The sequence below is a fragment of the Aureococcus anophagefferens genome (genome assembly GCF_000186865.1).
Source record: "Aureococcus anophagefferens unplaced genomic scaffold AURANscaffold_17, whole genome shotgun sequence".
Lineage (NCBI taxonomy): Eukaryota > Pelagophyceae > Pelagomonadales > Pelagomonadaceae > Aureococcus > Aureococcus anophagefferens.
The window spans coordinates 773,221-789,007 of NW_008705577.1; the positions used below are offsets into that span (position 1 = coordinate 773,221).

Sequence of the window (15,787 nt, forward strand, 5' to 3'; positions counted from 1 at the left end):
CGGCGGCGGCGTCGACGCCAAGTCGCGCGTGCGCCGCGACCGCGCGCGGCGCGCCGTGGACCGCGGGGCTCCGGACGCCGCCGCGGACCTGTCCGCGGAGCCGCGGCGCCTCGACGCGGCCATCGGGGCGCGCGCGGCGGAGGCGCGGATCTCGCGCGCCGAGGACCCGACGCTACGCGAGACGGACGAGGACCGCGACGCGCACCGCGAGCGCATTGACGACACCGAGGGCGAGGACGAGATCATCGTCGCCGGGCTCCAGGGCAACACGCGCGTCGTCAAGCGGCGGCTCCGCGAGGGCGCGGACGCGAACACGCGGAACACGATGACGCAGGAGACGCCGCTGATGCACGCCGCGTGCTACGGCCACCTCGACGTGGCCGAGGTCCTCCTCGCGCACGGCGCGTGCGCGCGCACGACGGACTGGCGCGGCCAGGACGCGCTGGCATACGCCGAGCGCGCGCACAAGAACAAGGACGCCATGGTCGCCCTGCTCCGCGACGCGCGGGACGCCCAGGGGCCGGACCCGATCACGCCCGACGGCGTCGGCGGCGGCTGCAGCCAGCAGTAGGGTAAGGGCACAAAAAGAGCGAGCTGTGGCGAAATTTGTGCATACCAGCGCGACTACTAGTAGTAGGTATGGTGTCCTCGCGGCGCCGTCGCGCCCGTCGGCGTCGTCGCGTTCGCGACGGAAACACGACTGATGACGAGCTTGAGCGGATGCACGAGGAAATGTGGGCGGCGAACTACCATGCCCTTAATCCCCCCGAGGACGACTCCGTGGCGTCCTCGAGCGAGCCCGATGCCTTAGGGCAGGCACTGATGTCCGCCGCGAGTAGTAACCAAGTTGAGGAAGTGGAAGACCTACTGCTCGCGGGCGCTGACCCGAACTATTTGGACAGAAGCTCCATGGGAGCTCTGCACTTTGCCGTACACAACGCGAAGTACGAGGTGATTCCCGTGCTGCTCAAAGCCGGCGCCGACGCCAACCGACGTGGGTCAGCGCTTGAAGGCACCGGGGAATTTCTCACGCCTTTGCAGATGACGATCGTTTCTGCCACCGTGTACCACGACGACCGTGACGAATGGTTCCACGGCACCCGCACCGGTAATATCGTTCTCGGCGTCCGACCGAAGATCGTCGAGGCGCTCATCGCGGCGGGCGCGAATCCAAACGCGAGATTCGGCGACAGACCATACTCTCTGCTCATCTTTGCGCTTAAAAAGCGGAGCCGCGGCTGCGTCCTCGCGCTCCTGCGGGGCGGCGCCGCAATTCCGAGTCATCTCCCGCCCACCTCGTTCCGCCTCAGAAACCGAGACGCCCTTGCGCTGGTGGACGCTGTCAAGAAGGCCGGCGACTTCAAGCGCTACGCCCGCGCGCACCAGCGGCGCTACGGCTCCATGCTCGACAAGTGCTTCGGGGACGTCGCGATTCCGCGCGACGTCCAGGCCATCATCGCGCTGTTCCTCGCGCCGTGGGGCGGATCCTAGGCACCCCTCCCCAAGCCTAGAAGTTAATCGTCGACACGGAGAGCTCCGGCGCCAGGGAGCCCGACGCGATCGACGAGCCGCCCGACGGGGAGCCGAGCGCGGCGCCCGGGCTCGCGGGCGGCGTCGCCGGGAAGCGGATGGGCTCCTTCCACGCCGCCGGGCTCTGCTCGACGAAGGGCTGGTGCTCGTGGCGCGGGTGCGCGTGCTTGCGCACGCCCGCGAGGGAGAAGGGCGCGCCGTCGTCGTCGCGGAGCGCGGAGATGCCCGGGGGGAGCGCGGGCGAGCCGCCCCGCTGGTGCGGCGCGCCGCCCTCGACGGCGGCGGCGAGGGCGCTGAGCCGCTCCGGCGAGGGCAGCGGCGACAGGCGCACGGAGACGCTCTGCACCGGGGACCGCGTCGACGACGGCGACGGCAGCGGCGGCGGCGCGGGCGCCTGGGACGCGGAGCCCCCGAAGTCGAAGCGCACGACGGGCGACGGCGCGCCCCGGGGCGCCGCGGCCTCGTCGTGGGCCGGCGGGTCGTCGACGTGGCCCCGGCGCGCGCGCGGCTTCGGCGGCGGCGGCTCCGAGCCCGGCGCGGCGAGGCGCCGCGGCGGGCAGCCCGTCGACAGGTCCTTCTGGAGCTGGCGGCAGAGCGCCGCCGCCCGCGCGTCGAGCTTGTCGATGAGGCGGCCGCCGTCGTCGAGCTGCTGCACCAGCTCCAGGCCCTCGTCGTAGACGGCGGACGTCTCGTGCGCCGCCGGCCGCGCGGATTCCATCACCACGGGCGCGCAGGCCGCGCACCAGACGCAGGCGCAGGGGATCAACGTGCAGTTCCCCTCCTTGTCGAAGACTTTGGTCGGGTGGTGGACCACCGTGGCCTGCTTCGCGGCGGCCATGTCCTTGTAGACGGACGCGCGCATCGCGTGCCTGGGCGGGAAACAAACATATGCCACACGACTTCACTATGAGGTTCATCGACACGAGAGTTTGGCTCTCTGGAAAGAGCCCGCCGAGAGAAAACGATCCGTCCAAAAATCAGCCGAAACGACTTCGATGTGACCGAGCTAGAGAGGTTTGACGTTTTTGCCGGACGGCGCGTTCCGTCGGTCGTTTCCGGCGCGGTCGCGCGCGCGGTCCGCGGCGTGAGGCCCTGGGGCCGGTGGCGGCGGCGCCGCGCCGCGGCGTCGCGGCGCGTCGTGATGAGGAGCTCGGGCAACGCCGCGGCGACGCCCACGGGCGCCTTGAGCGTGCGCATGCGCCGCGGCGGCGGCGGCGGCGCGTCGTCGTCGCTGTCCGAGTCGGGCATCTTCTTGATGAGGTCCTTGATGACCCGCAGGAGCTTGCGCCCGTAGTCCTTGTGGGCCACGGCGACGCTGGACCGCGACTGCTCCAGCGTCACGAGCTCCACGCGGACCTTGACGTCCGACGCGGCCGTCACGTGGCACTGGCTCACGACCATGGCGCCGCAGTTGTCCATGGTCGCGCCCTTGGGCAGCTTGAAGGTGTGCTGGCGGCCGTCGACCATGGCCGTGACGCGGAAGGGCGTCTGGAGCGGGCCCCGGAGCTTGTGGTTCTTCGCCTTGCGCGGGTCGAAGTCGAAGAAGATGCCCACGTCGAAGCCCTTGCGCCGCCCGCCGGCCTTCTTCTTCGGGGACAGCGACTCGCGGTACCGCGTCATGTCGAGGCCGCTCAGGATCATCGTCATGGTGGCGTCTCGGGCGCGCGGGGGAGCCGGGCCTTGCGGAGCTAGGAACGTGGAGGAGCCATAAAGCGCGCTGGGAGCTCTCTCACTTCCAGGGTGATGTTTCTTCGATCTTGCATTCTCTTCTAGCAGTCACCGCTCATCGAGTGAGGGAATGGTCGCGTGAATCAGGCCGCCGAGGCAGCCGTTCCGCAGCCCGTGCGCAGCCCGCGGCCATGGCGCGGCGCGTGAAGCGCCGGGGCAAGACGCGCCGCGAGCTGGTGCGTCGCTTCATCCCCTATCGCGCCTCCCGCACCCCCCTATTTCGCAGCTCGCGCGCGAGGACGAGTTCCGGCGCCTGCGCGAGGAGCGCGCGAAGCTCGTGGAGGTCAACGGCGCGGAGCCGCCGCGCGTGCCCGCGCTGCCGCCGCCCGCGCGGCCCGGCGCGCCGCACGCCGGCGAGCCGAGGCCCGAGCCCGACGGCCGCGCTCTCACGGAGCGGTGGCTGCCGCGGCTCTTCGACGACGGCCCGCCCGGCGGCGGGAGCCCCGGCGTCAAGCCGCCGCGGCCCAAGCCCGGCGCGCCCCTGCGGGGGTCGCCGGCCCGGGAGATCGCGCGCGCGCGCGCGGAGAGCCTCGCGCGCGACGCGTCCGGCGAACTCCAAACATACCCGAAGCCCCACGCGTCCGCGGGCCGCCGCGCGGCCGCGGCGGCGGCGAACAAGCTGCCCCGCGTCAAGGCGGCCCTGGCCCTGGCCGGCGGCGCGTCGCCGGGCGGCGGTCTCGGGTCGCCGGAGCGCTGGCGGAAGACCGTGTCTCCCACAGTCCGCGCGCTGCGGAACGGCGACCCCTTTTCGAACTTGGCGCCCGGGGGCCACTTCCCCGCGCCGGGCGGCGGCAAGCCGACCACCTTCGAGGCCGCCCTCGCGCCCGCGCTTTTGGGGCCCCTGGGGTCGAAAAGACCCTTGGAGCGCGCGCCCTCCCTCAAGAAGCCCGCGCCGCCGCCGCCGCGCGCGGCCGCGGCGCCGCGGGAGAAGACGCCGCAACTGGCGGCGCCCCTCGTCGTCGCCGCCGTGCCCCGGGGCCTGCCCGACGAGTACCGGCTCTGCTGGCAGGACGTCTTCGACTACGAGGGCGTGCCGCACCCGAGCCGGTGGGAGTACCAGTGCGACGCGAACGACTGGATCCACGACGAGCGCCACTGCGAGGCCCAGTGGTACACGGACAAGCTCGACAACGCCTGCGTCCGCGACGGGCGCCTGCGCATCATCGCGCGCCTCGAGCGGTCCCACGGCTGCCGCTACACGTCCGCGCGGCTTCGCACGAAGCACCGGGGAGACTGGCTCTACGGCCGCGTCGAGGTCCGCGCGCGGCTGCCGCCGAGCCGGCGGGGCTTGTGGCCCGCGATCTGGATGCTGCCCACGGACGACGCCTTCGGGGGCTGGCCCCACAGCGGCGAGATCGACATCATGGAGCACGTCGGCTGGGAGCAGGACGGCCTCATCCACGCGGCGGCCCACAGTACGAAGCACAACCCCTGCGTGGGCCACCAGCGGTCCCAGTCCAAGCTCGTGCCGACGGCGCACCGGGGGTTCCACACCTACGCCATGAACTGGACGCCGAAGGCGCTCGAGATCTTCGTCGACAACGGTTTGGCGCTCCGCGTCGAGGACAAGGGCCGCGGGCCCGGCGACTGGCCCTACTCGAAGCGCTTCCACCTGCTCCTGAATCTGGCCATCGGCGGCTGGGGCGGCCAGTACGGCATCGACGACACCGCGTTCCCGGCCTGCCTCGAGGTCGACAGCGTCCGCGTCTTCCAGCGGTCCTGGCGCGAGTCGGAACCCGAGCAGTAAGACGGCAAATTTAGGAGCGGGCGGGGTAGCGCGCCGCGAGCTTCAGGCCGAGGTCCTTCAGCGCGCGGAGCGCGGCGAGGTTCGTCGCCGTCTCGAGCCGCTTCCAGAGCACCGCGGACTGGCCGTTCTTGATGAAGTAGACGTTCTCCACCAAGATGCCGTCGAGCTCGAGGTTCATGACGTGGGCGCCGAAGTGCGGCGCCTCGCCGAACTTGGTGATGTGGGGCCGGATGTCGTCGCGGTCGGCGATGGCGTCGAGCCGCTCCAAGAACCGCTCGACCGCGGCCGGGTCCGAGTCGTGCGCGAGGTGCCAGTACTTGTTCACGCGCCGCGTCGTCCGCTCGTTGTGGTTGACGACGCCCGACGCCAGGATCTTGCTGTTGGCCATGTGGATGCGCTCGCCGTTGGAAAAAAGCTTGATCTTCGTCGACGTGACCCAGACCTCCTCGACGGTGCCGCCGACCTGTGTGTAAATCAAATCTTCAACCCGACTTCAATTTGCGCGTAATCGGACGGTTGATTCCCACACAGCCGCCGACGCCTCCGACGACGACGTAGTCGCCGACCGTGAACCAGCGCCGGTAGACGATCAATAGCCCCGCGAACAAGTCCTCCAGGATGTTGCGCGACGCGTAGCCGATGACGACGCCCCAGAGGCCGAAGCCGCCGTAGAGCGCCGACACGTCGAAGCCGGACGAGTGGAGCACTAGGACCGCCTGGGCAGGACACGGGTGCGAAATTCCCAACTTTGGAGGCTCCTATCTCGGTCATTTTCCACTCGTTTCGGCTCATGTTTGGACGAGCGATCATCCCTCGGAGCGCTCTCGAAGCGTGGGTCCTTTCTCCGGAACAATCGCGCGCAGAACACCCACGTCGAAGCGACGTTGAATCACCCGTGTCCCGCCCGGAGCACCCGCCGAGAGGCACCAGACGAAGCCCCGCACCGCGAAATTCAAGATCTTGAAGCCCGCGACCTGCTCGCGCCCCAGGTCCATGAGCGCGGCGATCTGCGCGACGGCGACGTCGAGCGTGACGCACGCGGGCAGCAGCGCGCGCGCGACGGCCGCCGTGCGGAACGCGCGCGACGTCAGGTCGGAGTGGCCCGCGAAGCAGAGGCTCGCGGGCCCGGCGAGGCAGACGACGTTATCCAGCGCCTTGAGGAGCACGTAGACGAGGGGCCGGTCGCGCGCGGGCGGCGCCCCATTCGTTTCCGGGTTCGGCGTCTGGAGCAGCGCGACGGCCGCCAGCGACGCGCGGCGGTTTTTCGCGCGCTCCTGGCACGTGCCGGACCGCTCGCGCGACGCCTCCTCGGCGCAGGCCGACGCCGGCAGGCGGCAGGTCGGGAAGAAGATGAGCAGCAGGCGCGCGAGGGCCGTGGCCTGGTCCTCCTCGACGGCCTCGCCGCTGAGGAGGGCCCGCCCCTTATCCCGCGCCTCGCCTTCGAGGTAGCGCTCCAGGAGGCTCAGGCCGACGTAGCACGTCGCGCTCAGCACGCAGAACGTCGTGCCGGCGAGCATCGCGCCGGGCTGCCCGGCGACGGCGGTCGGGCTGCGGATGGCTGCTATAGTTTCGTCGAGAAGGCCCGCACCTTGGTTGGAGCATGTTGTAGTGTAACATCTACCTGACACAGCCGAGTGCATGAGCCCCGCGGGTGCCGGCATGAGCGCTCCGTCGAACTAAAACGCTGCGATGCGCACTAAGGAAAGCCCTGAAAGACGGGCGCAGCGCCGCGAGGATCGCATGCTGTCGCTGCGGCTCCGCGAGTACTGGGCGACCGTGTCCTTGCTCTACTGGGGCGCCGAGGCCCCCGAGGCGCCCGCGGCGCCGGAGGAGGACTGCGCGCGCGCGACCTTCGTCTGCGGCCCGCCGGTCGCCGCCCCCGCGTACCCCCGAAGCGTACCGCCTCGACGCGCCGCCGACGGCGCCCATCGTCCTCGCGCCCATCGTCCTCGAGCCGTCGGCCGCGGCGGAGGCCGCGGCGCCGCGGCCCGCGTGCGCCCGCGGCGCCGCCACGTCGTCCGAGCCGGCCGCGGCGGAGCACTACAGGAACCCGGATATGCACGCGCTGATCCAGGCCGCGAGCCGGACGCGGGAGACGAAGGGCCCCTGGTCCGAGGCCGATGACGCGACGTACCTCGAGCTGCTCGTCCGCGTCGGCGTCCCCGCGGTGGACAACGAAGGCTCCGTCAAGGCGTACCTCGACGCGTTCCCGGCGCGGGCGTGGCGCACCATCAAGAAGCACAGCAACACCTACAAACAGACGCACCTGTACGAGCAGTGGCGGAGGGACAACGGCGGCGCGTGGGCCGGCTTCGCCTGGCGGTCGCGGGCGGTCCGCGCGGCCGAGATCCGCGTGGACAAGGCGCTAAAGGCGCCGCCCAACGCGCCCGGGGCCAAGGCGCGCGCGGCCGACGCGCCCGCGGCCGACGCGCCCGCGACCGAGGCGCCGGCCGAGGACGGCGACGGCTCGGAGGCCGGCGAGGTGACGAAGCAGACGAGGAACCAGAAGAAGAGGAAGCAACGACAGCAGGAGGACGAGAACGCGCGGCTCGAGGCCGAGAACGCGTGGCTCAAGGACGCCGCGGCCGAGGCGCCGGCCGAGGACGGCGACGGCTCGGAGGCCGGCGAGGTCGCGGCGGACGAGGGCGCGGATCTGCTCCGCTTCCGCCACCGCAGCACGGTCTTCGTCGTCCACTGCAGCGCCGCGACGCGGGGCGAGGTGCTGTCGCGGCGGCTCTTCGGCACGTCCGGCGCGCACATCCACCGGCTCCGGGACGCGAGCCACGCCGTCTTCCTGCTCTACGACCTGAGCGCGCGCGAGGTCCTGGGCCCGTTCCTCGCGCACAACCAAAGGGCCCGCATGGACATCGAGCCGGGCGCCTTCGGCGGCCGATTCCGGGCGCAGGTGCGCTGGACGCCGCACCCGAACTACGCGAAGCACCGCGCCGTCCGCCACAAGAAGATCCTCCCGGAGGGCGTGGTCCCGCGGGACGACGCGCTCCGGCTCCTGGCGACGCACTGGCCGCTCGCGCTCAAGAAGAAGGAGCGCAAGGTGCTCAAGCACTGTAAGAGCAAGCCGGAGAAGTTCGTGAAGGCGATCGCGGACGTCGAGTCCGGCGGGCCGGCGTCGTCTTTGCGGAAGCGGAAGCGCGCGGCCGCGGACGCGCCGCCTCCGAAGAAGGCGGCCCGGGAGGCGCCCGCGGCCCCGCGGCCGGGCGAGCCCGACGACTTCGAGGCGCCGCCGGCGCTCCCCGACTCCGGGGACTCGTGGGCCGCGCGCGCCGAGCCCGCCGAGCAGCCGCCCGCGTGGTGGCGCGCGGCGGCGGCGGTCGCCGAGGGGCAGCACCGGCAGGTCCAGGCGGCGATGGTCGAGCGGCGCGTCATCGGCGGGTGGCACGCCGTGCCGCCGGCGCCGCCCGCGCCGGAGAGGCCGTGGCAGCCGCCGCCGCCGCGTCCCGCCTGGGGCGGCCAGGGCGCCGGCTGGACGAGCGACGGGCCGCGGGGACCCGACGGGCGCGCGTCGCCGCCGGCGCCGCCGGGCGGCTGGCCGCCCGGCCCCACGTACCGAGTCTGGACGCCCGAGAGCGACGGCCGGCCGCCGCCGCGGCCGCCGCCGCCGGTGCCGAACGCGGGCACGCGCGCCCGGCCGGCGCGAGTCTGGACGCCCGACCACGACGCGCGGCCACCGCCGCCGGACGGGCCCAGCGCGGGCGCGCCGGCGCCGGCGCCGGCCTTCGCGTTCGCGTCGCCGGCGCCGGCGCCGGGCGGCTCGACGGCGGAGGCCGCGCGGTCGTGGGCGATCCCGCGGCGCGTCGGCGACCGCATCCTGCACGAGGGCGCGCGGAAGCGCGACACCTGGAACACGTAGAGGTCCCATTTTAGATTGTAAGGCTCGTTGCGGTACATGTCATTGTCTGGTCATGAATTGAACGACCGTGACGGCAACGTGCGGCGCCTACTACGACCTCCTCTCCATCCCGGGCGGCGCCGAGGCGGCCTCGCGCGTGGCTTAAGATGTTACTCCGTCTCGTCGTCGTCGAGGGCCGCGGCGAACGCGCGCGCGTCGGACACGCTCATGTGCTGCCGGCGCACGGCGTCGACGACGTCGTCGTCGACGACAAGCCGAGCGAGCGTCGATTGGGCGAGCCGATCGAGCACCTCTCTGGCACGCCGGGCCGGACCCTCGTTGCCCTTCAGTGCAGCGAGCTGGTACCAACGCACGGCCTCTTCCAAATCGGCTTCGACGCCTTTGCCGTGCTCATAGGCATCGCCAACGTTTAACTGCGCGGCGGTAAATCCTTGCTCAGCTGATAATTTGAAATAAGAAAAAACCTGAACCGCCGAGTCCCAGCCGCCGCGCCCAGCACGGTCCAAAATGAACGCGTATTGGTACTGCGCACCATGGTGGCCCCGGTCCGCAGCAGCGCGGTACAACGCCGCCGCCTTGTCGGGGTCCAAGGCAAATGATTCGCGCTGGTAAATGAATGCAAGACAAAACATCGCTTCCACATTCCCGAGCTCGACGGCACGATGGTAAAACGTGACGCTTCGTTTCGCGTCTTTCACGAGGCCAAGATGACCGTATTGTTGAGCATAAGCAAGAGAAAAAACAGCCTCCGGGACGTTGGCTTTGGCGTGGCGTTTAAGATTTGCCAAAAACACCTCCTGAGATTCATCGCTCGGTCTTCGACAGAAACAACACGGTTTACCATGCCCCATCTCTTTGAGGAGCTGATCTCTGCAGGAACAACAGACCTGCGTGCAACAGCAGGAACGAAACGCGTGCGTCACGTTGACATCCCAGTCCTCCAAGCAGATCGGGCACCGCGACCCCATACGCTCCGAGAGCGGCGGCTTCCTCTCCGGTTCTGCCTCGCGTCGCGCGCGGGCCGCTTCGTGCTCCGCGCGGATGCGCGCGCGCGCCTCGTCCGCGCGCGACCGCTGCGCAGCCCGGCGCGCATCGGCCGCCTCCCGCATCTCGCGGAGCAGCAGACAGACTTTATGGTGGCCGCGCTCCGTCCAAACAACTCGTTGACAGGCCTCGGAGCAGAACAGCTTCGTGGAGCAGGGGCAGGTGATTTCCGCGGGGGCCGAGCAGTTCGCGCAGCCCTTAAATATCATGTGATAGTCGAGCTCCACCTTCGAGAGGCGCGCCGCGACCATCAGACTTCCCGCGACGGTCGATGTGGCCTTGGCGTCCTCCATCGGCCCGAGACCGCGCCCCAAGCAGGCAAAAGGTGAAGCACTTCGAGCCAAAGTGAACCAGCGCAGCAATCTAGGCCGGCATGGCTGCCCGCGCGCAAAGATGACAGCCATGAGGTCCTCCCTCGTCGTCGCAATCCTCACAATGTCGTGCGCCGCCGCCGGTGCGCCGACGCTGCTGCTCGCGCTCATGGTGCGCGACGAGGAGGCGAACCTACGGGCGAACCTGCCGGCCTTCTCCGGCCTCGCGGACTTCGTCGTCTGCGGCATCGACGACCGGAGCCGCGACGGGTCGGCGCGCGCCGTCGCCGAGGCGCTGCCCGACGTCCCGCGCTGGGTCTTCTACTTCCGCTTCGACGGCTTCGGCCGGGGCCGCACGGGCGTGTTCCGGGAGGCGTGGCGGAAGTTCCCCGAGGCGTCGCACGTCCTGGTCCTCGACCCGGACTGGGAGCTCGACGCGCCCCGGGCGAGCCGGGCCCACCTAAACGCGGACGAGCGCACCTTCCTCTTCAAGGTCTGGGACCGCAACGGCATGACGAGCCGCACGATGAACTGGCTCGTGCGGCACGAAGCGAACCTGACGTTCGAGCACCAGCTCCACGAGCAGCTCGTGCAGCCGAACGCGGGCCCCGGCCCCCAGCGCGCCCACGTGCTCCCCTGGGAGTTCGCGGAGCGGGAGGTGCGCGGGCGGGACACGTGGCACAGCGCCGCGACCTCTCACGGCCACTCGCAGTCGTACGCGCCTGCGTGGATTCCAAATCTTCAACTCGACTTCAATGTGCGCGTAATCGAACGATTTGGACCAGACTTTTTCGCTGCGCTTCGAGAACTCGACGAGAGCAATCGATTCGTCCAAAAATCAGCCGAATCGACTTCGATTTGACCGAGAGAAAGAGTTCTGAAGTTTGGTGGGACCCCCCAAACCAGTGGTTGGAATCCACACAGGTACGCGCGCTACCTCTTCGACCTCGAGCTGCTGGACATGGACCTCGCGGACCTCGGGCCCGACGACCCCCACACGCTCTTCTACCTCGGCGTCACGCACCTGAGCGCGCTCGACGCCATGCTCGGCATCGGCGAGCACGAGCGGACGCCGCAGACGGACTACCACGTCGCGGAGGGCGTGAAATATCTGACGGCGCGCGTCGACGAGGCGCTCCTGGCCCGGGAGCGGGCGACCTTCGCGGGCGCCCACGAGCACACCTGGGGGGCCCTCCGCTGGCTCGCGCACGCGCACCACTTCTCCACGCGCGACTTCGCGCGAGCGCGGACGTTCTACGGGCGCTGCGCCGCGTACGACCCGGGCAGGCGCGACTGCGCCGTCTTCCTCGCCAAGCTCTGCCGCGACGAGGGCCGGCACGGCGAGGCCTTCGCGCTGGCCTTCGAGGCGCTCGCGGCCGAGGCGGCGCCGGCGGCGCCGCGCGACGCGCTCAAGATGGTCGACAACTTTTACGTGCCCCGGTGCACGCTCCCGCTCGAGGCCTCCCTCGCGCTCCTCCCGGCGCTGGAGACCGCCGCGCGCGACGGCGGCTGGCGCGCGCTGCGCCTCTTCGGGGTTCTGCTCCTCGAGCGCGCCGCGCGCGACTGCGACGACCCGGAGCGGCGCTTCGTCACGGAGCAGCCGGCGTTCGTGGCCGCGGCGCGGGACCGCTACGCGGCGCTGGGCCCGCCGGGGGCCTGCGCGCCGCGCGGGGACGCGCTCGCGGCGGCCGGGGGAAACGCCACGGCACTGGCCACCATGGTCGCCGCGGGCTTAGTCTTGTGTTAGTTGACGGCGATGCGGCGGCAGATGGCGGCGACGAGGGACCGGCGCGTGGCCGCGGTCCTCTTCGGAGGCGCGGAGTCGAAGTCGGGGCCCAGGAGGTGGGCGAGCGCGAACTTTTGGGGCCGCGGGAGGCCCGCGCGGTGCGGCGCGGCGTCGTCGGCCGCGCGCAGCCGCATCGTCGCGCGGTAGGGCGTCGTCGACCGCCGGCCGAACGCCTCCGCCGGGTCGAAGACGGAACCGCTCCGCTCCGCGCGGAGGCCCGGGCGCCGCGGGCTCGACGCCGGGTCGGACACGTCGAAGCCGTCGGCGTCGCGGTCGCCGCCGCGCAGGAGCACGCCGCCGGGCGGCGCCTTGGGCCGCGGCTCCGGCGGCGCGAAGAAAGGCCAGTCGCCGAGGCGGAGCGCGGCCTCGCGCGCGTCCGTCGGGTGGCCGTTCGACCGCAGGTGGCGCTCCAGGGAGCTCGCCGGCGCCGCCTCGTCGGCCTCCCGGAGCCAGCGCCGCGGCGACGCCGTCGCGGTCGTCGACTTGGGCCGCGGCCGCGCCGGCGGCGCGGCGCGGCGCGGCGGCGCCGCGGGCCCCTGGGGCGCGGACGCGGGCCGCGCCTTGGGGTGCATCTGGTCCGGGCGCGGCGCCGCGAGGCGCGCCCAGGCCGCCTTGCGCTTCGACTTGCGGTCCTCGAGCTCCTCGACGTGCGCGACCTGTGTGGAAATCAAACGGTGAGCTGGGTTATCCCAACCAAACTTCAGAACGCTCTCGCTCGGTCAAATCGACGTCGATGTGGCTGATTTCTGGACGAATCAATTGCTCTCGTTGGGCCCTCGACGCACGGTCGAAGATATCGGTCCAAACCGTTCGAATGCGCGCACATTGAAGTCGGGTTGAAGCCACGCGGCGCGCGACGTCCATCGCGTTCCGCACGGACGCGCGGTCGTAGTGCGCGTCCGCGTCGTGGTCCGCCGCGTCGATGCCGTGGAGGTGCGCGAGCATGGTCCCCAGGCGCTTGCTGTCCTCGGCCCGCAGCTTGGGCGCGAAGGAGTGGACGCCGCGCTTGAGCTCGCGCTCGTGGCGGAGCGCCTCGCGGTCCGCGATCTGCTGCCGCGCGCGGTCGTACCAGCGGAAGAAGACGATGGCGAACAGAAGTTTCCGCGGCTTGGCGTCGTAGAGCTTCGAGTGGCGCGGCCGCGCGGGGACGCGGACCTCCTCGAGGCGCGCGACGCGCTCCGCGGCCGAGTCCTTACTCCGCGCGTGCGCGGAGTCGCCCTTGAGCTTGATCTCGATGACGAGCTCCAGCAGCCCGCAGAACGACCGCAGGAGCACGCTCATCTCGGGCTTGCCCGACGAGTCGGACACGGAGTCGAGGCGCCGCTTCAGCCGCATGTGGCTGTCGAGCCAGATCTGCAGGAAATACGACGACGGCCGCGCGACCTTCGCCTCCGGCATCTTGATGAGCGACGCGACGTCGACCTCGGTGACGCCCTTGTCCTTCTTCACCTTCTGGAGCAGCAGCTTCGCCGTGAGCGCCTCGCGCCGCTTCTTGCGCTTCTTGGGGCGCGCGACGGAGTCATCGTCGTCGGCCTCGGCCGGCCCGCCGCCGATGCTCAATTTCAAATTCGCCGCCAGCGACGCCGCGGCCTCGGCGTCGTCGTCGTCGTCCTCCTCCTCCTCGTCGTCGTCGTCCTCCTCCTCCTCGCCGCCGGAGTCCGTCCGGAGCTCGTCGTCGTCGCCGCCGTCGACGTCCGGGACCTGGGACCCGCGCCGCGGCGCGTCGCGCGCCTTCACCGCGCGCTGGTAGCGCTCCAGACCCGCGGCCATCTGGTTCTGGAAGGCCACGGTCTGCCGCGTCACGCCCGCGGGCGGCGGCTTCTGGTTCGACGGCGCCATCACGATCGTCTTCTTCTTTTTCCGCTTCTTCTTCGGCTCGTGCTCGCTCTGCGTCGACGACCGCCGCTCCGGCGCGAGGCTCCGCGCGAGGAAGTCGGGCGTCGAGGGCGCCGCGAACTGGTCGCGCCAGCCCGTCTCCGTGACCTGCAGGGCCCAGGGCAGGCACTGGCTCCGCGACCCGCGGCGCACCGCGCGGGTGAGCGTGCTCGACGCGACCTGGAGCTCGAGCTGCGGGTTGTAGGCCAGGGAGCCCTCGTCGCCCGCGGACCCGTCCTGCGACGCCTCGGACCGGAAGAAGGCCGTGGGGCGCCAGCCCTTGTTGCTGTCGTCGCTGAGGGACCCCTCCGTGCCGATGATGGACATCGGGTGCACGCTCTGGTGCCGCCCGTCGCGGCTCGCGGTGATCGTGAGGAGCTGCTGCCCCGACGGGCGCCGCGCCGAGGACGCCATGGGTACTGCGGACGTTGAGGGCTGCCGACGACGCCGGCGGTCGACGAGCGGGAGAGCTCGAATGAAACTGCGCAACGAGCCGTCGTTGAACCACTCGTATCTCAGCGAGCGAGCTACGGGTTCTGGCAATGTCCGAGTGGCTGGGCCTCCGGTCCCTCGACGAGGATGCGCCGCTGGTCGACGCGGCGTCGTCGAGCTTCTCGCTCGCGCTGGGCAACACGATGGTGCTGCGCATCCCCATGGACCGCGACAAGCAGCTGCGCGGCGTCGACGCGGGCGGCGCCGGCACCGACGACGGCTCGAGCGAGACGGGCGCCGTCGTCTGGGACGGGTCCGTGCTGCTGTGCCGCGCCGCGGAGCGCATCGCCCCTGCTTCGCGCGTCCTCGAGCTCGGCGCGGGCTGCGGCGCCGCGGGCATCGCCGCGGCGCTCGCCGGCGCGCGAGCGACGCTGAGCGACCGGCCGCACCGCGTCGCGGCGCTCGAGGCGAACGCGGCCGCCAACGGCGTAAACGTCGCCTGCGTCGCCCTCGACTGGCGCGCGCCCTACGACGCGGCGCTCGGCGAAAATTTCGACGTCGTGCTCTGCGCGGACTGCGTCTACGACCTGGACCTCGTGGGCCCGCTCCTGCGCGCGGCGGCCGCGGCGCTCGCGGCCGGCGGCGTCGTCCTGGTCGCCGTCGACACGGCCGTGCGACGGGACAAGGCCTACGCGGCCTTCGAGGCCGCGGCGCCGTGCCTCTTCGAGGTCGTCGAGGAGGAGTCCTTCGCGTCGCGCGCGGCGTGGAGCAAAGGCGACGACAAGGAGGCGCTGCGGCTCTGGCGGCTCCGGCGGCCGCGGCGGCGGACCGTCGTGGTCATGGGCCCCTGCGGCGTCGGCAAGTCCACGGTCGGCGCGGCGCTCGCGGCCGCGCTGGGCCTCGACTTCCTCGACGCGGACGACTACCACCCGCCGGCGAACGTCGCGAAGATGGCGCGCGGCGAGGCCCTCGACGACGGCGACCGCGCGCCCTGGCTCGCGGCCGTCGCCGCGGCCGCGCGGCGCCGCCGCGGCGCCGTCGTCGCGTGCTCGGCGCTCAAGGCGGCGTACCGCGCCGCGTTCGACGGCGCGGCGACGTTCGTCTTCCTCGACGTGCCGCCGGCCGTCGTCCGCGCGCGCGTCGCGCGGCGGACCCACTTCATGCCCGCGTCCCTCGTCGACAGCCAGTACGGCGCGCTCGAGCGGCCGGACCCGGCCGCCGCCGTCGTCGTCGACGGCACGGCGCCCGTCGCGGCCCTCGTCGCGACGATTCTAGGGCGCTTGGCTTAGACGAGGACGTAGTTCGCCGCGCTCTTGGCGGCGTCGAGGGGCGGGTGCTGCAGCCGCTCGACCTTGCGCGTGCGGAGGAGCGGGAGGACGCCCGCGACGACGAAGGCGACGCTGCCCCAGAGGTAGCAGTAGGTGCCGTAGACCGCCGTCTCCTCGGCGCAGCCCAGGTCGGGCATG

The 15,787-nt window shown here is 71.6% G+C and overlaps 4 protein-coding genes across 4 annotated transcripts; 2 read left to right on the forward strand and 2 right to left on the reverse strand.

Moving 5' to 3' along the window:
- Positions 1 to 4,249: 4,249 nt before the first annotated feature.
- Positions 4,250 to 5,005, forward strand: BGL3 (hypothetical protein; the record flags this gene model as incomplete). The annotated part of the gene is made up of 1 exon (XM_009040873.1): positions 4,250 to 5,005. A coding segment is annotated over one exon (756 nt), but the record flags the coding sequence as incomplete, so codon positions are not given.
- Positions 5,006 to 5,711: 706 nt separating this feature from the next.
- AURANDRAFT_65892 (hypothetical protein) lies at positions 5,712 to 6,522 on the reverse strand (the record flags this gene model as incomplete). Its single annotated transcript, XM_009040889.1, has 2 exons — positions 5,712 to 5,721; positions 5,933 to 6,522. The coding sequence occupies 2 exons, from the start codon at positions 6,520 to 6,522 to the stop codon at positions 5,712 to 5,714; spliced, it is 600 nt and encodes a 199-aa protein (XP_009039137.1).
- Positions 6,523 to 6,745: 223 nt separating this feature from the next.
- AURANDRAFT_65893 (hypothetical protein) lies at positions 6,746 to 8,873 on the forward strand (the record flags this gene model as incomplete). The annotated part of the gene is made up of 2 exons (XM_009040874.1): positions 6,746 to 6,874; positions 7,080 to 8,873. The coding sequence occupies 2 exons, from the start codon at positions 6,746 to 6,748 to the stop codon at positions 8,871 to 8,873; spliced, it is 1,923 nt and encodes a 640-aa protein (XP_009039122.1).
- Positions 8,874 to 9,184: 311 nt separating this feature from the next.
- AURANDRAFT_9561 (hypothetical protein) lies at positions 9,185 to 9,349 on the reverse strand (the record flags this gene model as incomplete). The annotated part of the gene is made up of 1 exon (XM_009040888.1): positions 9,185 to 9,349. A coding segment is annotated over one exon (165 nt), but the record flags the coding sequence as incomplete, so codon positions are not given.
- Between the last annotated feature and the right edge of the window lie 6,438 nt (positions 9,350 to 15,787).